This window comes from Dermacentor silvarum, chromosome 4 (genome assembly GCF_013339745.2).
Source record: "Dermacentor silvarum isolate Dsil-2018 chromosome 4, BIME_Dsil_1.4, whole genome shotgun sequence".
Lineage (NCBI taxonomy): Eukaryota > Metazoa > Arthropoda > Arachnida > Ixodida > Ixodidae > Dermacentor > Dermacentor silvarum.
This window is the reverse complement of record NC_051157.2, coordinates 49,511,302-49,528,972: the sequence shown is the minus strand read 5'-3', so window position 1 is coordinate 49,528,972 and position 17,671 is coordinate 49,511,302. Positions and strand designations below refer to the sequence as shown.

At 44.2% G+C, this 17,671-nt stretch overlaps 1 protein-coding gene across 1 annotated transcript in view; it reads left to right on the top strand.

The window, feature by feature from the left end:
• The first annotated feature begins 1 nt into the window (after position 1).
• Positions 2-17,671, top strand: part of LOC119449986 (protein unc-45 homolog B) — a 39,121-nt gene continuing 21,451 nt past the window's right edge. The window contains exons 1-9 of the mRNA XM_037713311.2: positions 2-720; positions 784-959; positions 1,161-1,250; positions 1,326-1,496; positions 1,556-1,724; positions 1,787-1,945; positions 2,035-2,212; positions 11,930-11,999; positions 13,937-14,029. Coding sequence (XP_037569239.1) covers positions 492-720; positions 784-959; positions 1,161-1,250; positions 1,326-1,496; positions 1,556-1,724; positions 1,787-1,945; positions 2,035-2,212; positions 11,930-11,999; positions 13,937-14,029 — 1,335 coding nt within the window. The 5' untranslated portion in view covers positions 2-491. The remainder of the gene's footprint in view (positions 721-783; positions 960-1,160; positions 1,251-1,325; positions 1,497-1,555; positions 1,725-1,786; positions 1,946-2,034; positions 2,213-11,929; positions 12,000-13,936; positions 14,030-17,671) is intronic.

Genomic DNA, 17,671 nt, shown 5'->3' with positions numbered 1-17,671 from the left:
GATTGGCACGTTTTGTTGAATATCGCAGATATTATACGTAAAACATAAATGAAAAAGCAGTTGATAAAAGCACGTGTTATTTTTGATTAGAGTAAATAGATGCCTGCTCAGGCATTATGAAACAAGCATTATTAGTACCTTTTAAGGCACTCAGCTTACGAAGCTTCATGGGCTTCGTTTCTTCTGTGGTTGTGAGTACACGCCTCGGCTGTGTTTATCTACTGCGTGAATAAACTTTTGACAGTTTCGTTTTTCGAGCGAGCACACGCCGGGCGTACCGTCATATTCTGGTTCACGTACTTTAGCAAAGCGTGCCAATATGCATCTGAGACAACACGGACGATCCTTCAGAAGTATCTAGAAAGCTCTCGCAGGAGCCGGCAAGTTATTTTTGGCTTCTTATTGGGGAACAAACTTGTGCCGGGAGCGTCTTAGCGAGAGCACACGGCAGAGTACGCGCAGCACACGTTCGCGAAATCATAGGAGAAACAATGACCACGGACGCGTCGGAACCAGTCGCTTCGTCGAGCGATGCACAGGGCGTCAAGCAAGAGGGCAATGACTTGTTTAAGGCTGGAGATTTCGTAGGCGCTCTGGACAAGTATACGAAGGCATTGTCGATTGTGGACAGCCGGGAGAGAGCCGTATTGCTGAACAACAGAGCCGCGGCTAACTTGAAACTTCGCAGATATGAAGACGCTTTAAAGGACACTTCGGAAGGTAAGTCAAATTGCGGACTCAAAGTTTGTTGTCATGGTAAATATTGCGCCTTCTTTCTTGCAGTTTTGGAACTTAACCCAATGGATGTGAAGGCACTTTTTCGGCGGAGTCAAGCCTACGAAGCACTCGGGAAAACAGACGAAGCTTTCAAAGACGCCCGTAAACTTCTGCACATAGATCCGAAAAACAGCGCTGTCCAGCAGTGGCTGCGCCGTCTTAGCCAAGCCATTGATAAAATTGCAAGTATATCCTCTTAATTTTGTACAGATTTCTGATTTTGTAAGACCATCTTTGGTTTTCTGCTGCCATTCCTTCATAATATCATTTAAGCTACATACGATACAAATCAGTGTGTCAGCCATGAAAAGTGCTCTCACCATAGTATGATATTCAGCTCCAGTGTTGCATGTGCAACATATTTTTTTTTTTATTTTTGACAGGCGAAAGAAAATGCAAGTACCACCAACAAGGTGAGGCAAATGACTGGTGTCATCGAGAACAACAGCTCCTCACTCGAACTTAAGAACCAGGTAACAGCCTGCTGAAAACAGACCCACGTTTTGCCAACAATCCTGATGTTCATCACTTGTGGTTTTCACTTGCAGGCTGCAAACAACCTAGTCGTTATAGCTCGAGATAAGGCTGGTGCAGAGGCCATTATTTCTGCTGGTGGGATAGCGAAATGTCTGAGTGCAATGCATTCATTGAAAAATGCAGAGTTTTCTCTGTCTTGCATACGACTCTTCAGTGAACTAAGCAAGAAGAAGACTCAGTGGGTACGTGAACTTCATGTCTGTTGTTGGTGATTGGGCTAAACTATAATGTACCTCCGCAGGCTTCAAGAGTGTTGGAAGAGTTTGGACTTCCCGCAATGATTGACCAGTTCGTCAGCAAGGATGACCAGCACATCACAGCAGTGCAGTACCTTTTCCAGACTATCATCAACGCTCTCAGTGGCATGGACTCTAGAGAGTCAAAAAAGCCGGATCAACAAATGATAAAAGGTATGTTACTTCGATATGTGGTGGCTTTACAAAAATGTATGAGCATGAATCCTTTCCTGCAGATAACGAAGCAGACATTGATGCAATCATGCTTGCCCTGGTGAAAAGTTCCTCAAGCCGTGTCATGACTGCACAAGGCCGTGATGCTATCTTGGAGCTGATCACCAAGAATGTCGACTATGATTGCCTCAACTGGGGCATCAAGTTGGTTGATGCTGATGGTAATGTATACAATAGGGTCCATTCAATGTTCTTTGATTGTGCTTGCTGTATTCTGCCGTTGAGGCTTCATTTCTATGGAATGTTTCAGGTCTTAGGGAATTGCTGGAAGTTGCGAGTGAGCTTGAGGACATCAAATATGAGAGCAGCATGGATATAAGTCCAAATACAAGACCAAACTGCTCAGTTGCATTTGAAAGGATATACTTTTGTATGGACTATGACAAAGCAAAAGAAAAGTACAGGGAGAAGGTGATGGAATATGTCAAGTGAGTGTGAATGTGTCAAGTATGTTTTAAATGCATTGAGTATATGGCCACTGTGATCGAAACCCAGCTGTGGCGGCCGCATTTCGATGGAGGCGAAATGCAAAAACGCCCGCGAGCTTGCGTTGTAGTGCATGTTAAAGAACCCCAGGTGGTCAAAATTACTCCGGAGCCCTCCACTATGGCATGCCTCATAATCAGAACTGGTTTTGGCACGTAAAACTCCAGAAAGAAGAGTATGTGGAGTGGGGCCCTTTAACACTGTGCAGAAATGAAACTTCCCTGATTTTTGCACCTCGACATATTCAAGTATTGTGACATAGTAATGATGGTGAAGAGGCAGAAACACTAGCCGAAAAGAGTGAATGAAACAACCAAAACACTCTAGTCTGTGAACTTGACTTGTGCCCAGGATGCTGAGAAACACTAAAGTTACTGTGCTAGCAGCAAGCAAGGTTGTTGAGTTGAGTCCCACTACTGAAATGCATCTATTGTTTACATGTGTCATTGTACATTCCAGGGAGCTCTTGTAAATTCTAGATTTGTACTACTATATTTGTGGTGTACATGCAGTCTGATTAGACATGCATGTCTCTCTACTGAATTGGCCACAATGTTCAAGAAGTTTCTGATACTGCAAGCGGCATCTTGCATGAGAGTGATCACACGATAACTGCGATAATTCTGTCAAAGTTATCACCTCAAAAAAAAAAAAAATAAACAATGTATACAGCATGGCAATACAGAATAAATTAACACCAATTTCACCACTAAAAGTGGCCTATGTCAGCAGGCAGATTTTCCATCAAGAAAGGGCATGACACCCCACACCAGTGTGTGACTAAGGGATAAGCCTTGGCACTCCTCCAGCTATAAGCTTATACAGTCTCTTGACGAGCTTTCGATATACAAGTAGCTGGCCAAGTCAGTGAGTTTGTTTTAATAGTTTAACTACCAGGTAGCTGTACTCGACCTTGCTGTTTGTACTAATATTGCCCACGATGAGCTGTACGTCTCCAGGCCACTGGTTCTGCTTTGCTTTTGAAGGCAAGCTGCGTTCGTCAACTCAATTTGCCTCATGCACTTCATATTTCGGCACTAGAGCACATTTTTCGGTGCTTCGAAGTCCTTTCGTTATCTGTTCAGATAATTACATTTGAACCTTACTCTTGTACTGAGGTATAATCAAATTTTCAGGTCAGATGTCTTTCATTTATATTTCCGGTCATTATAAGAGATAAACTGCACGTATAATTTTCAAATCTGCATCTAATGGGCTGTAATTTCTAGGATTAAAAAAAATATTGGTAAATTTTGTACACTTTAAGGGGCAATGCTGGTCTCAAAATAGCAAAAAATCGAAAAAAATGTCAATTTTCGGAAATCCCGATTTTGAAGTCCAAAGTATGCTCTGGCAAAATATTATAGCTGAATTCCCCTCAACAAGTGCTAAAAAACAATAATTTAGAAGCGCGAGCAGACGAAAATCAACTGCCAAATTCGGAAATTTGGCCTGACTTCAAGCTGCCGATGCTCCGCGCGACGACAACCGATCGGCGCCATCTTGGTCTTGTTACAAGCTGCTTCCCAGCGTTTGAATTTGGCACGTTTCAAGCCAATCTACGCCTCTTGGAGCCGCAACAGTCGGCGCCTTTTGAAAAGTCGCGAGAAGGACACTGATTGGGCAGAGCGTGCGTGCGACGTCACTGTGCGGCGAATTGCAGCCCTCCGATTGTCCATGATGCGTGCTTCCTCTCCTGGCCTCCCTGGCGCTGCCAGGCCTCGCAGCTCGAAGCATCTGCTATTGTTCGCTCCGCCATCCTAGACGCGCGTTAATCTTTGCGTTCGCGAGCTTTTTCTCGTTGCCGTGAGTTTAACCGCATTAGTTTCGCTCTACCTGTGTTGCACAATTTGTTCTGTTTCTCGTGCTTCGATGGCCTGCAATGCCCATTTGAAAGTAAGCACACGGAAAGTGTGCAGCAAAAGGACGCGCTTGGAACAAGAACATCGCGTCATTGGAAATCGCAACTTCGGTGGCGCCGCCGGCTGTTTCTTCTGTGGTCAGTACGGCTGGGCCATGCTCCACAATGCTGCTGGAGCAAGCTCGTGCTCGGAGCGTATTGACAGTGACGTGCCCGGGCCAAGTTCGCGCGTGGACACTGTGTTTCACACTGAGGAGGAGTGTGCAGAACGTGAAGAACGTGCAAAAAATGTGAAATCTTCCTTGGCAGAGATTTCGGCGACTTTGCGGATGTGAAATCTTCCTTGGCAGAGATTTCGGCGATTTCGCGGAAGTTCAACCTGCTCGATGTCAGCATGGCGAGTGACGACGACAATGATCGTGGCACGGAGTTCATCATCGTCGACATGATAATGGTGCAAAAATTTTTTGCTAGTACTACATGTACCAAGTGCGGGACTGTCAGTCTCCAGTTTTCTAAGTGCAACAAGAGCCAGTACGGCCTGGCAGTGAAGCTGGAGCTCATGTGCTCTGGTTGTGACTTCACCAAGCGCCACTTTTCGTTGCCACGAGTCAGCGATGCATCTGTGATCACGCCCTTTTGAGATAAACGTAAGGGCCGTGAAAGGTATCCAGAGCATAGGAAAGGGAGTGACTGCGCTTGTGGACTTCTGTGCCACACTGAACCTCTCCCACCGTGGCCTTCACCACAAAACCTTTATGGGTCATATGGACACCATGGTGGCAGCTTGCCAAGCAGCTGCCACAGCCACAGAAATGGCAAGTGTAGAGGTGGTCAAGACCCTCTACAAGGACTTCCTCAGTCTGGTTGGGAATGTTGACATCATTTTTGACGGCACGTGGAAGACTCGTGGACACAAATCCAACATTGCTGTTGGGTGTATCATTGAACTGTACACGGGCCTGGTGTTAGACCACATTGTGTTGTCTTGATACTGCCGTAGCTGCCAAGGGGCACTTGACCCAAGTGATGATGGCTATGGTGACTGAGCAGTCAACCACAAGTGCCTAAAAAATGTAGACTGCCATGCCGGACGAATGGAGGTTGAGGCAGCCCTGATTTTGTTCAGGCGCTCTCTAGAAAAGAATGGGCTGCGCTATACAACCATCCTTTCAGATGGCGAGAGCTGCACATTTCATGCTTTGAGAGAAGAAGGTGTCTATGGATACATTTACATAGAGAAAAAAAAGACTGCCTCAACCATGTTCACAAGAAGATGGGGACTGCTCTTCGCACCTTACAGGAGAAAGAGAAAGCGCAAGGAGAGTCTCTTGGTGGGAAGGGAAGGCTCACCCAAGACAAGGTCAAGAAGATTGCAGCATATTATGGATATGCTCTCAAGAGCCACAAGCATGATGTCCCAGCCATGCAGAAGGCAGTGAATGCCACACTGTACCATACGACATCCACAGAAGATGTCACCACCACCCCTTAGAAGTCCACTGCCAGCCTCTGTCCGCACTGCTCTGGAGCCAGTCTTTGCAAGGCTGGGTGATCGTGCCCTCTTGCACCGTTGTACTGATGGGATGACCCAAAATGCGATTGAGTGCCGGCACTCTGTTATCTGGAGTCAAAGCTCCAAAAACACACTCGGGCCTCTGCTTGCAGTGGAAAGGGCTGTTGCAGAAGCAGTCTCACGTTTCAACCAGGGAATAGTAGAAACCAGCCGAGCCATTGCAGGGCAGCTTGGCTACAGCCCTGGGAGCTGCCTCATCCGAAGGAGCCTCGAGAAGGACAAGGAGAGGCTCCGCAAGGCCAACAAAGGGCACACACAGAGCGAAAAGATCAAGAGGAGGATGGCCAAGAAACACAAGCCCAATGTGAGCCAGGACTACTGCCCAGGACTGCTGTAAAGTGGCTGAACACCTCAAAGTGATTTTTTTGTTTTGTTTTTGTCACAGGCCTTTGCAGTACGCATGTTTTGGTCATATCTGCCTGAACCAATTTTAATAAATCTGGTTTTATTTTTTTTTTTTTCAGCGAGAATAGAGAATAAAGCCATTCTTTTTCTTACAGGCTGAATAGATAAAATTACAAATGCTCTCAAAGCTTTGAATGCGATTTTCTCAGCTTTGTTATTTTTGTGAAGTGCCTCTGCCTTACGGAAGTTTTAAGGAAGTTTCAATGAACAGATTTAAACAAACTCGGTATCATTATTTTCAATAACCGAACTACAGGCTAAATCTTTTCGTTTTTTCATAACCTTGATGCAATTGTAATTATTATTGCGATAGCAATTATATGGACACTCAAAAGCAGATTTCTGCCGTCAGCGTCGCCGTCGCCGTGAGGTTCCGTATGACGTCAATGGAGATGAAATCGTCGTCGCGCGCCGCCGAACACTGTATGTGCGAGTGAAAGGGTGCGAGGGGCGCGCGCTTTCACGGGGAGTGAACGCACGGCGGAGAACAAACGCGCGTTCTGCGCCGTGCTCCCTTAAGAGCTGCAGAAGTAGGCGTCTCTTTCCTCCTTTACAATCACCATATATGTAGAGCAAACGCGCCTTCTTCCGACGCGCGAGAGGCCGTGGGGGAGGGAAGGGAGGCGACGTTTAGCTGCGGCACCAAGTGCCTATTTATATCAGAGGCTCCGGCAACAGTCACCAACGCCGCACGCATTTTGAGCGAACGCGGGCAAAACGTTGACGGCGTCGACAACAGTTGTGCGCGTTGCCGGTGCTGCTGCATGTCCAAGTTTATACAGCTGATAAAGCTAATATCATTACTCCGTATAGCTCTCTACAAATTTGCTATCGCAGTTGATGCTTCGCCTTTCAGGTGAAACTGCGACAACTTTTTTGATGAGTAAGCCAATTACTCAAGCTAATTCTTACCTGCCAAGATTGAAAATTCAATGAAGCAGTTGTATTGACATTTAATTAGCTTTAGCCTGTGGGGTGGCCTTTTAGAAAAACCATATAGTTCTGAAAAGTAACTTTTTGAATTGTAAGTTACCATAATAAACTGTAAGAAATTACCTAATTACAACGTGCAATTTTGTCATAACTTCCTTTCTAAACGAGATGTTTTAAATTTGTTTGCAGATTTGAGATATCCATTCAATGATGGACATGCATGCCAATTTTGATCAAGATAGTACAATAAATGAAAAAGTTGTTTTTAAGACCCTCATCCCCCTTAAATAAGAGAACTTGGGAGTTAAAGGGTTAAAAAGACATCCATGCACGAGACGCACAACAAGCACCATTAACAACTATTTCAGCTATTTTATAAAGGCAGTGTAACAACTACAGTCAAACCTTGATCTAAAGAACGCAGATATAGTGGATTACGTATAGGATATGTTGAAGTAAATCTGAAATGTTTCTCATCAATATCAATGTGTCTATGAAATTTAAGTAATATTTAGAAAAGTAGGGCAAAAGCTCGCCACTGCGAAATTGTCATATAGTGCATATCATTCTTTGTAATCGTTACTTAGGAAGCCTATGCTCTACCCTTGAAACCAAGACTGCTGTATATTAAAGAGCCCCTCACCAGGTCTGGCCATTTTGAGCTGACAAGCGCAATGCATACAATGCACGCTCACGATCGTGTCTGCTAAGTATTACATTGCTACATGCCCCGGAAAGAGGTGAAATTTCAAACCAAACGCCATTTGCCCATCTCCTCGCGGGTGCCGTGCTCCAAGGCGGAGGGATGACGTACACCAGCAAGTGCACCTACATACAAGTATATGCTGTGACGCCGCACATATTGACACGTGACACTTCGAGAATCATGCTAGGCAACATCTGTTATCTGTGTAATCTGCTGCTTCAATAGACGAATTGAAGTTTTGAGAAATAATTGTAAAACACACAAACCGAATGTCTGCCTTCCTGTTTCTGTTTTACTTTCACAGCAGCAAGAGAGATGTGCTTATGTACTCCCACGTTGTGCAGTCGCGCGCGGTCACAACGAAACTGTCATTTTCTACAGTGCTCCAGTGCGCGGTCATGCTCTGTGATCCGCTTGCGTCTGCCTCAGTGTTCGTGCAGCACTGACTGATACCGCTAGTCGGGTGTCCTCATGCACAGCGTGCAAAATTATTATTATTATTTGATTTGAGAACATATACATTTTATATGCACTTTTTCAATCTGTTGATGACTGATCACCAGACTGGCACCATGCTAACGGAGCCACCACACACAGGTTGCCTGCTGTTCGGTGACGTTCCATATAGACTTGTGTAAGGGCTGCACTGCTTTTTCACAATTTTGATGAGGTGCGGCCCTTTTAAGGGACCGAACCTTTTGGTCAAAATGGTGCTGGCACAGCCAGTGACTTGTCCACACCTTGGCTCTCTCCATCTAGCAGTGGCACGTGGAAGTACGGTGTGCACGAAAATTCAAGACACCGAACGCTATTGTTTCTCCATTGGAAATTTTTCTTTCCAAATTTTGCGCTGCCAAGCGGGGAGTACGGCCCTTATGCAAGTCTATAAAGTTAGCAGTAACGTTGCCTTGAGGAGTGTAGCTACGCGTGCACTTCAGCCTTCCAGCTTTGGTATTGCGCGCTCTGAGAGCCACAATTTGTCATGCTACAATTCCTCGGGTAGTCTCATTTTTCCAATTTTGAACGTTGATATATGATTTGTACGTGAGAGAGCTCGGTAATGATGAGCCTGCTGAATTTATTAGTTTCAAGGTTAATAATAGATTCTTGTCAATTAGCAACTAATTACCACATATCACCCATTGCTGCCACTGCTGACAGCATTTCACCGAAGAAACCCCCTATTATTTTTAACTATTACTAAAGTCGGCGTAGAAACACCCGGTATACTTACAATGAAGGTAGTTTCGTGTTAGATGCGACTATGTTATAATTATGCTCGACTGTACAAACATCCTGCTGTGCAAGCCAGTGTTTCCGAACTTTATTTTGCATCAACATATTGCAAACATTCCCGAGGTATCACACATCGTAGAATAAAAAGATATTGATATATTGCTGACACATCTGTCCCCCTTAGTCTAATGAAAAATGCTTCCAAGTAACTCTTGTACAGCAGTATTCCTGCTCTTGTTTAAAATTCACAAGTTGCTGTTCACGTACACATGTACAGTTGCATACATTTAAGTGTGTACTCCTCTACCCTGTTTCATGTGCCTGTCTCTAGCTTTTTTTTTTGTATCATATCTTTCAAGATTAACTCTTTCCCTACCATGGGGAAAATAGGTGTTTTTTGTAGGTTACGACAGATTTTTTTTATGAAGGAACTACTGCACTCAATATTTTATGTAATACATAACCAAAAAGCAGAATGAATGCACCTTTTATGCATAAAAGTTTTATTAATGAGGTGTATATCATAAAAAAGATACAGTAGAACCCCGCTGATACGTTTTTCACGGGACCGTAAAAAAAAAAAAAAAAACGTAAGAGCCGGGAAACGCAAGAGCCAGGGAAGCAGGAAAAATTGAGAAATGGGAGTAGTGTTGAACTGCACACAATATTATTTTAATTCTTACGCGTGAAAAAAAGTCGTAGTTTCGCCCGACAGTCAAAATATCGATTGCGATAGCAAATTATTAGACAGCTATACAAAGTAAGAATCGTAGTTTTATCGTCCATATAAACTTGTAAACATTCGCTTATTAACTATATTAACAAGCATGGTGTCAGCGCCCACAAGCAAACATGAACACATCACACTCGATGAGCGCGGACAGGCGCTGTCAAACGCTGGCGTGAGGAATTTAAGCACTGCTGCAGAAGCGAGCGAAGTGACCTTTGTGCTGTTGTCTATCGCTTCAACGCAAACTGAGCGCCGAGAACACACAGCACGCACAAAGCTATGAGCCGCCGACGCACCTATACTGCGTAGACTCTCTCCCCAACGCAGATCGCTTTCAAGATACGGCGCCGCCGCGCAGTACGCAGTTGATGCCAGAGCACAAAGCTGCCCGCTATCCCTCCACCCTTGCTCCCTCGCCGGTGCCTCGAGTGCAATGGAAGAAGGCGCGCTTCCTCCCTGCTTTTCTTTCTTTCGCGCATGTGATTTAGACGCGGTCGTCGGCTCCCTTCGCACGCTTTCACTCGCACATGCAGCATACGGCGTGCGGCGACGGCGTTATCGCCCTTGGACATTATACGGAACATTTATGAGCCAAAACCAATTTTAGGGCCGCAACACGTCATAGACACTATCTTTAGATAGCAAATACGGATCTCAAGGGTCATAATTTTGCTGGCAGAAGCCTAAAATATGTCATAAGTGTCGCCCCCGGCACTTTGGGCGGCCAATGCCATCATCATGCAACCAAGCTAAGCGACATGAAAAGTCGAAATGGCCGCTCGGGGCGGCGCGGGGTGGCAGTTCGCAACGTATGATGCGGGAATGGTCCCACAGTTGCGACGCAACAGCGGGGTTACCAACGCATTGGGTTCTATGGGAGCTGTGCTGGGACCGGCCCAAAATGACTTAGCAGCCGGGAAAATGCAGCACCCGGGAACGTAACAGCAGGGTTCTATTGTATAAATTGCCAAAATCAAGATTGTGGGATAAAATTGAGCAAGATTTGTAAAGACAAGCTTGTATCTTCTAAGAAAAAAATGTTACGAAAATGATGAGATGTACAAAATGTATTGCCGTCTAATAGACACTATCCCCAATTTTTCATTAAACTTGTATTCTGCTACAAAAATTTAACTGCAAGCACTACAGTTGGGCGTGCTGGGCTGCGGCCACCGATGTTCCGGGCTGGTTTGTATCGTCGTCGCTTTCAGACTCAAAGTCCCACAAAAAGTTAGTGACCTCCATGTGGCTGCTATTCTATGCATCGATAAGATCAACCGCAGAGGCAGCGGAATTGTGATATCTGCGATCTCCCGAAGCGCACACGCCACTTCCGGAGCTGGACATTTTTGCATTCTGCTTTGCCGATCGCGAAACTTTAGAGCACATTCAAAAATCATTGCCTCGCAAGAAAAAAGCGAACTGCTTAGAAAAGTAACATATAATTCTCCTCCTTCACATCCGATAGCACAGTATGTCCGTGAGCAGCGCGGAAGGTCTCGAAAGCGGCGTTTCAAACCATCGATAGCGGGCTAACGCGATGCCCAGTGGGCGTGGTACAGAAAGAGTTAACATATGCAAACTAGGCCAACAGCAAGTCTTACTCAGGCAAATGATGTTTTTTCACGGCTGCCTGCTACAACATGTTCCCATCGTCAAACTTCATTTATACGTAGTATACGTACGAACACAGCAGCCCCTATAGACCTGTTACCAAAATCTATGATGTCACAGGAAATCGGTGAGGGAAGTTGGAAATGGCATCAGCACCCATTTTTAATTTTTATTGCCTTTCTGGCATTCCAAGTCTTCATTCATGGCAAAGCTGTCTTGTTTGCAATTCTCTGAATGTAGTCGAACTGTGTAGTCTAACTTGGTACTATCAGTCCTTAGCGTCCATAAGAAAAAGAAATTAAAGAAATTAATAAGGAGTGAAACTGAGCTAAAAACAGTTTTCCTGGAGCAGCCTTTCATGACTTATTGGAAAGCATAGTGACTCTTGCAAACTGTAATAAACGCTTAGTGTTTTCCAGTAAGCAGAAATGCTCGATTTCACCTTACTATCAAATAAAAATATTGCAAGCAAGTTTAGCCCCATAAGTAAAAGAAAACAGAACCTTAAGGTAAAGAACCCTAATGCTATTTTGTGTCTGTAGATAGTGCACTGGATATCAAGATGGCAAGTATGTGTAGTTATCTTTGTGACTTTCAGTTCGAAACTGGGAGATGCCGAGATTGAAAGCAAGGTTCGTGTTACAGCTGCAATCACTACATTGCTCCTGGTGAGTTTCTTCGGTTTAGACAACTGCACCACCTTTTTTTAATGCTTTGATGCCAATTGATATAGCACGAGGATTGTAGTCATCGCATCTAATCAGTGAGACGCTCTGTTCTGAAAGCTTTTCAATGTTAATGATCAGATGTTTAAATATTTGTGTCTAAATGTGCGCAGATATTCAAAACTATTGAATAGTGAATCGAATATTGACTTTTGAATAATAATAACTTCTGAATAATGTGTCCAATTAGATTCGGTTTTTGAACACAGTCACTATTCATAAATACGAACGTTTGTCAAATAGTTTTATAATATTTGAAAACGTCAACTGCGCACATTCAAACATAAAATTAGAGCAGAAGTACGATAAATTTAATCCCCAGTGATGTAGTGCAGGCATAAAACATATCTTACGGAACCAGACTTCGCTGGCTATACGGCGATCATTCACATTCTCTGAACAGTCCTGTACACACGAACAAACTGCTTATTTCTTTCTAATGCTCCATTTGTATATTTATAAACAATTTTTTATAATCTGCAGTGTAATGCCAAAAACTTGCTAACATTATGAATACTAGGATGCGAACATACTTGTGTACTAATTTGTGAAAACTGCTGTTCATAATTAGAAAACTATTTGAAAAGTATTCTACATTTGATTTGATTCTGGCATCATTCGATTTGTATTTGATTCGGTCTCAAAGATTATGGTTAGCACATCCCTGATAAAGTGTAGGTAGTGCGAAACAAGGATGGAGAAGAATGGAAACCACAAGCGCTTACTTGGATCTAAAAGTTTATGTAAACAAAAATGTATTTAAGAGCAAGCAGAACCAACTGCACAGTCACCTCGACTGAACAAAAGTCACTTACGTCAAAAGAGTGCAAATCAGGAAAAAGACTAAAATTTAAGGGAAACAAATCTGAAACACAACATAGGTGTCAAAAAGCCAAGAGTGAAGATCACACTACTCAGGCAGGGTTCATCACACCTTGCGAAATTTTATCTTGCTCTGCAACAAAGCCACAGAAGGCACACTAATTCATGTTTCACCAGCTTTCTGAATGCAGAACTTTTACCATATCTCTCATGCGAAATTATCCTTATGTCTAAACAAAACAGTTGTTTTGTCTAACTATGGCAAGCAATTGCAAGACTTGCAGTTTGTAGATAAATGCGACCCATGATTTGTGCTTAAATTATTCTTATGCTCCCTTAGTCGTATATTAAAACATAGCCCTGCCTGACCTATGTGCACCCGCTGGCAGCGTGTGGTAATTTGGTTTAGGATACCGCTTGCACACTGAACAAATATTTTGAGGTTCTTAATGCTGCAATTTTATTTGATGGGTCCTGGAGGCTCTTATGAAGCTTTTGGTGAACCGCCGTACATACACGGCCAAGTTAATTTGGTGCACTAAATACCACTTGTATTCTGAAATAAGAGCCTACATCAGACCGGGTGACACTTTGTGAACATGTGGGATAACAGCAATATTTCTTCTCTTAGTTTGATCCTTTTGATGTGATGCAAACAGAGCTTTTACTTGCTTCAAAAGCTTCTCACATTCAGCACTAAAGATATATTGGGGAAAACCGGAGGCCAACAGCCTATCTATTTGAAGGATTAAGCTTTTGCTGATAAGGTGCTTGTAAGATTTTGTGAGTGCAATTTCTTGTCTCAGCCAGGAGTGCTAACGTCGCTCATCACCATAAGTATTTGCAAGACCAGGATGGTATGTGTTATGCCAATTGTGATTTCTGCCTCCCAGAGCTCCAGCTTATCTGCAGACCTTTGTAGCTGCCTTTAGGTCATTCCTGGAGGCTGTCTTTTCAGAGAATGTGTCATATTACTCGCTTTGCTTAAGAAATGAAATAGCATAGTTACCTGCTTCCATAATGAAGGTTAACGAGTTTTCTCTCTGCACTTCCCGTAGGGTCCACTAGACGTAGGCAACAATTGCCTTGCTTCACCGGGTGTTGTTGAGATGATGCTTGCGATGGCTGGCTCTGAAGAAGAACTGCAGCAGGTAAAGTTGCAAGCATTCTCTGGCTCAATGGTCTCAAGCATGTGCATACCTGCCAAGACTCCCAAATTTCTCATAAATTTAACAAATTTGTGTTTGTCCAATGATTTTACTAATGTTTCATGAAGCTTTACGAAAAAGTTTGTTTTCAAAAAATGTTTTAAAGGGGTCCTGAACCACCCTTCAGGCTTGGTGAAAAAACATAGGTAGTGTATGCTTCTGTGAACATCTCAGCCAAGTTTTGCAGTTGTGCACGGCGCATGGAACTTGCAAGTGGAGCACAAAGTCACCTTTCTCTCAAACGCTCTCTTTTCAACAGAAGCCTCCTCCTCACTCTTTTCTGGACACTTTATTTCGTAATATAGCAGATTCCCATACGCAGCTGCTATTAGCCAGTAGCTGACATCAATCAAGAAGGGTGTTTGGATCAGTGCACTTCTTCCTACTGTTACTGTGTATATTCATTGAAGCAGTTTAATAAACAAGCTGAAGTAAGCAAAATCTGCTTTCGAATTTCGGTAATAATTACGTACTTCCCGAAGAAGCCGTGTCAGCTCACGCTCGGCTGCGGTCGCCCGCGTAGGAATTCAACTTTGCCCACCGTGCTTATCTGTGTCATAGCCGTTGAGTCTCGCTAATTTCGACTAGACTTGCACACTCAACTAGACTCGAACCACGTGGAACTTAAGGTCAGATAACACACACGCTTGCCAGCACGCGCTGGCTCCTTACCTCTCCTGGTTAGACGCCTTGGCAGACTTTGCTTTGTATTGAGCTAGTGTTAGCACTTGAAAATGCACAAGTTGGATGTGACTGCTATCTGTCGGTCAAGTATGGTGCAGGACAAAGCTGGTCCATACCTTGTAGCACGGCCAGACTGGAGCATATGAGCACAAGCATGTACTCAAGCCCTATCGTGCACAAAACAAACGCGCATACACACTATTGTTCCGTGCAGATGCAGTCTGCTACGTAGCATAGATACTGCGGCTGCTGCAGGGTGCCGCTACGAGTCCACTGGCTGAGCGCACTGTGGATCGCTGAGGACATACGTGTTTGGCTTACGTTTGGTGCGTCGTAGGCTTCAATATTGGAATTAGTGGTGTCTACGTGAACATCCAAAGTCAAATTTGAACTGCGCACTACAGTGACATTCAGTAGGCATAGCTTTGTGGGCACGCCTCGCTCCGCCGTAGTCTTTGCAGTGCAAGGCATTGAAGAAGGAGCGGAAGTACCGCGAAGGGGGTGTTTCATTGCCGATAACTCCGCTTCTGCTGAACGCATTGAAGCACTTTTTGCAGCAAGTGTTGAAGGATGGGGTGATGCAAGATTGCAACAAATGCATACAAGAAATAAATTGGGATGGCACCTGTGCCACACTTTTGAGGCAGTGCAAAACGCCATATACCAGAGGGGTACTATCAGCATGAAATGAAATGCGAACAGCGGAGTGCGTGGCCGAATCATAATTGAAGATGTAGTGCGCGCACGGTCCACTTGTCACCATTGACAGGCGTGCACATCCGGATTGACCACACTGCGTGATGATGCTCCCTCTATCCTGCAATATTTTCATTTCTGTTCTGGTTCTCTTATTTGAAAGCGAGGAAAGATGAGGGCACAGCAATGATGACAGTGCTAATGGTACCCCGCGCATCGCGGTTTGTGTTTCATTTGACGCCGATGGCACAAAAGGTGTCGCCACACTGTGCAATAATACTTGCCCTATACTGCAACACTTTAACTTCTGTTTTCTTTTACTTCTCTCGCTTTCAAATAAAAGATAACCAGAACAGAAACGAAAATATTGCAGTATAGGGGACCATCATAACACAGTGCGGTCCAACCAGACGTGCACGCCTGTCAATGGGGATGACTGGACGGCGCGCACTGCGGAGAAATGCATTAGCTTTCCAGTTAATTTCGTGCTTCAATGCATAAAGCAACGTTTTGTTAAGAAACTGACTGGAACGCCAATGCATTTTTCCGCAAAGTTCAGGAATTAATATCTTGAAACTGGTGTCATCCCGAGAATTCGTTCCAAGTGGATCCGCCTTGCGAACTCCATGAATACAATTTGTAAATTGTAATATGGGCCATCAGGTAATTAGTTAAAAACTTAATTAGTGAATTTTTGTTAATTATTCGATTATGCATTTCAATTTCTTGTGCAAGTAATGTCCGCCTCTCTGAGTAGACCAGCTCATGAACTAGAATTGGGCTATCTGCCACAGGCAACCTTTAGGAATTTTTGAAAGTGTTCGCTGAAACACCCTGTATATTGAAGTTCACAGGTTGGCAGGTGTGCATGTGGCTTGTGCATCACATGCAGCCCATAGAGCTTTTTCTAGTGGAAAAGGCTATTATGAGTATTCATATGGTTCACTATCCTGCATTGTTTCTAATGGCCATATTCACAAACACACCTTGAACTCAAACTTGACTCTGTGGTGCATGGGGTGCGGGGCATTTTCACTAAAGCAGTCACTCTATTTCAGTAGCACTTCACGGTGACACTGATCCCTGAGCTACAATTTTGTAATCGGACACATTCAGCATTTTGTTAAGCGCCCTGAAGTGAAGGGTTATTTTCAAGGCAACTTCTTTACGCCAGATTTACGAAGAAGGGTATTTGAAGCCCACTGATCACTTTTGTTTGCCAAAAGGTGGCGCTGTCGTCCATTCAATGGAAATGGGAAAACAAGGTATCTGGGCCTATAGAGATACAGCAGGGGCTTAGGCAGGGGTGCCCTCTGTCACCTCTGTTGTTCATGCTGTATTTACAAGGATTAGAGAAAAAATTAGAGAGGAGCGGACTTGGCTTCAACTTTCGTATTTCAAGCAGGGAGAATGGATTAAACAGTCATTACCAGGACTGATGTATGCGGATGACATTGTACTTATGGCTGATAGCAAGGAAGACTTGCAGAGATTAATGGACATCTGTGGTAAAGAGGGAGATAGCTTAGGTTTGAAGTTTAGTAAAGAAAAATCGGCAGTCATGACTTTTAATGATAATCAGGGCAGCGAGCATAGGATACAGGAGGTTACGCTGGAGGTGGTGGATAAGTACAAATATCTTGGAGTGTGGATAAACAATGGGGCTGAGTACCTAACGGAACATGAAAAATATGTGACGGCTAAAGGTAGCAGAAATGCAGCTGTGATGAAAAATAGGGCGCTGTGGAATTACAATAGGTACGAAGTGGTGAGAGGGATTTGGAAAGGGGTGATGGTCCCTAGTTTGACTTTCGGCAATGCGGTCCTGTGCATGAGATCAGAGGTTCGAGCAAGGTTGGAAGTTAAGCAGCGAGGGGTAGGTAGACTGGCTCTGGGAGCACACGGAAATACACCAAATCAGGGGGTACAGGGTGACATGGGATGGACGTCATTCGAGGGCAGGGAAGCCAGCAGCAAGATAGAATTTGAGGAGCGATTGAGAGAAATGGCAGAAAAGCGGTGGGCAAGGAGAGTTTTCAGTTATTTGTACATGAGGAATGTTGATACAAAATGGAGGAAGCTGACCAGAAAACTGTCAATCAAATATTTGGACTGCAGGAGGGGTGCAAACCAGGAAACAGCGGTTAAGAAAAAGGTTAAGGAAACAGAGAGGGGTCTGTGGAAAACAGGGATGCAGACGAAATC